The sequence below is a fragment of the Pygoscelis adeliae genome, unplaced genomic scaffold (genome assembly GCF_000699105.1).
Source record: "Pygoscelis adeliae isolate BGI_AS28 unplaced genomic scaffold, ASM69910v1 Scaffold262, whole genome shotgun sequence".
Taxonomy (NCBI): Eukaryota; Metazoa; Chordata; class Aves; order Sphenisciformes; family Spheniscidae; genus Pygoscelis; species Pygoscelis adeliae.
The window spans coordinates 1269065-1271695 of record NW_008824184.1 but is presented as its reverse complement, the minus strand read 5'-3'; the positions used below and the strand labels follow the sequence as shown (position 1 = coordinate 1271695).

Below are 2631 nucleotides of genomic sequence, written 5' to 3'. Positions count from 1 at the left end.
GCCCGGCGTGGGGAGTCGGGACGGCAGCCACCGCAGCGATGCTCGGGGTTGAAAATGTGTGTGAGTGGTGCACCGCTACCAAAAGCATTAAAGGTACCAGGTGCTTAAGCCCTATGAAGCAGACTTCACCCTCCCGCACCACCCCCGTTGACCTCCCGGGGTAAAGCATCCTTCTGCTCAGGCCGGCGTACGCCTGCCCGTGCCTTTCCTCTGCCTTTTGTGGGACCGAATTCCCGTTGCCTGCGGTGGGTCGTGCTGCGTGGCTGCAACCCTGGGCCCGGGACTCCAGAGACATGTCCGCAACCTGGCTGTGTGGGAGATGAGTTCCCATTTCTTTTATCCTTGTTACCTCTCTTATAAAAGCTTTAGGCACAGTAAAATCCCTAACTGTAGCAACACTGCCCAAGCACCGCCTGTGCTTCCAGGGCGGCCTCCGCTGCTGGTAATGATATCCGCACCGACAGAAACCTGGCTTCTCAGCCCAGAACCCAAAGTTGTGGGTTTTGTGAAGGGAGAGGCAGCTTAGAAATGAGAAACGAAGCCATCTGACCCCTGAGAGGGGGAAGCTGGGCGGCACAGCGCCTGGGGTCTATCGGGAGGGAGGCAATGCCGTTTCTCTCTTACCACACGAAAATCAACACCAAAGCATCCAATTTTCCTGGATCCCGCAGGAATCCAGTGGCTGGGGAGTCCCATCTTCATGTCCCCATCTGCCAGGACCCGGCGGGGCAGCCAGCAGTCACCATGGAGACAAGTGCCAATGATGGCGTTTTGCCACGGACCGTGGTGACCCCGTTTTCTTTTCAGAGGAGCGACTCTGGGGCCGGCTGCCAGCGGCGTGCAGGGTCCGGCGCAGGGGACTCCACCTCCCCGGGTCTGGAGCAAAGACTTTGGCCCCATTGCCTGGGGGGGCGGGCTGTGATCCCGCTGCCCTTGGCGCTTAGACCTTGCACTGCGAGCAGTTTGCTGGGCTGTAAACAAGCCGCCCTGTTGAAGTCTCTGAAAACCGCAGCGGCTGCCCCAAGGACCACGCGCTCTGCAGGTAAGCTGGTGAAAAACGTGTGTTTCCGTTATTTATTGACCAGCGAGGCAGATACCTCCTTGGCTGGTGCTGCAGGGGCAGCCCGGGGTGAGTTCCAGGGGCTGCAGGTAGAGGAGGCGGCCCTGGTTCCTGCTGGCCGTGGGTTATAAAACCATAGCAGATGGGAAGCAGCGCAGCTCTCCCGCTGCCTTCGGTGCTTCGCCGTCCCGATGACTCATCCCTCCATCCCAGCAAATGTCAGTCCCGCTGCAGGCTGCCTTTCACAGCAGAGATGCTGCGCTTCACCTTGTCCAAATAAAACTATGGGCTAGAATTTACTCATGCTGCCCAGAACCAGGTCTGGCGTGCTGCTGGCATCCTTCCCCCTACCCACACGCGGGCAGCTGAGTGTCCAGGCCGAGGCGATCTGCCCCGTTGTACCCCCAGCACTTCCTTGAATCGGTCCTTGGCCGCTCTCTGCCCGGATGGTGACCACAAGGCTTTTTCCAGGCTACAAGGCAGGAAAGCTCCGTTGAGAGGGAAGAGCCAGGGGACCGAGGGGGGCTGCAGACCCTCTTTGCTGCTGGCGTTTACAAACAGCGGTTCTCCCAGCTGGTGCCGGGAAGGGTTTGGGGTGGTGGCACAGCCGCCCTCACGTGCAGGCAGTCCCGAGGGCAACAGCGGCGCGAGGAGCCCTCCTTGCATTTATCTCATCTGGCATTGCTCCCTGGAAAACACCCGTTGTTTCCCATTTCTTTTATCCATGCCCACCCCTTTTGTCGCCAGCCTGTGCCAGGGGCTGGGGAGAATTAGGAGCGCCCTGGAGTGGGGCTGGGTCGCTGGGCATGGAGGGATCACGCCATCCTGTGGGAGATGGTGAGAGTGGGTGAGTGCACCCACCTCTCCCTGGCTGCTTTCACTCAGCATGCTGGCTGCTGGAAGGGAGAGAGAGGAGGACGCCGATGGCTGTGCCGCTCTGCCCTGCGCTGCTGCAGGGCACGAAGCAGCCATGGCTCTTTCTGCCAGGCAGAGGAGCACGGCCGTGGGCAGCTGAGCCCCAGCTTTAGTGCTCGCCAGCGGCTACAGCGCGCTCAAGGGTAGAGCAAGGTGTGCGAGCAACGGAGAAACATTCCCCTGCCACCGTGGCAAACTACACCCCCCGCATCCGTGATTTCAGTGCCTGGTCAGCGCAGGCAGGTGTTGAAGAGGACTTGGGAGGCTTTACAAGAAATGCACACAAACGCACCAAGAGCAGCTCAGCCCCTTCCCTGCAGCCCAGCTCTGCTCCAGCAGCAGAGCCGAGGCCAGGTCGGGTCCTGCAGGAGCTGATGCCCTCCCTCCCGGGAAGCCCCAGCTTGTCCAAGCAGCTCCCCGGCCCCGGCGCTGCCCTTCAGGCGTTTCCTCCCCTGCAGAGAGCTGGAGCCATGCGTGTGGCCATCATCGGGGCCGGGGTGATCGGCCTCTCCACCGCCCTGTGCATCCACGAGCAGTACCACAGCCTGGTGCCCTCCCTGGAGATGGAGGTCTATGCAGACCGCTACACGCCCCACACCACCAGCGACGGGGCGGCCGGCTTGTGGCAGGCCCCAGCTCGCGACCACCCGGACACG

At 61.5% G+C, this 2631-nt stretch overlaps 1 protein-coding gene across 1 annotated transcript in view; it reads left to right on the top strand.

Annotated features, from left to right (window-relative positions):
• Nucleotides 1-2445: 2445 nt before the first annotated feature.
• DAO (D-amino-acid oxidase) overlaps nucleotides 2446-2631 on the top strand; it is an 8841-nt gene continuing 8655 nt past the window's right edge. The window contains exon 1 of the mRNA XM_009334442.1: nucleotides 2446-2629. Within this exon, the coding sequence (XP_009332717.1) occupies nucleotides 2446-2629 (184 nt within the window). The remainder of the gene's footprint in view (nucleotides 2630-2631) is intronic.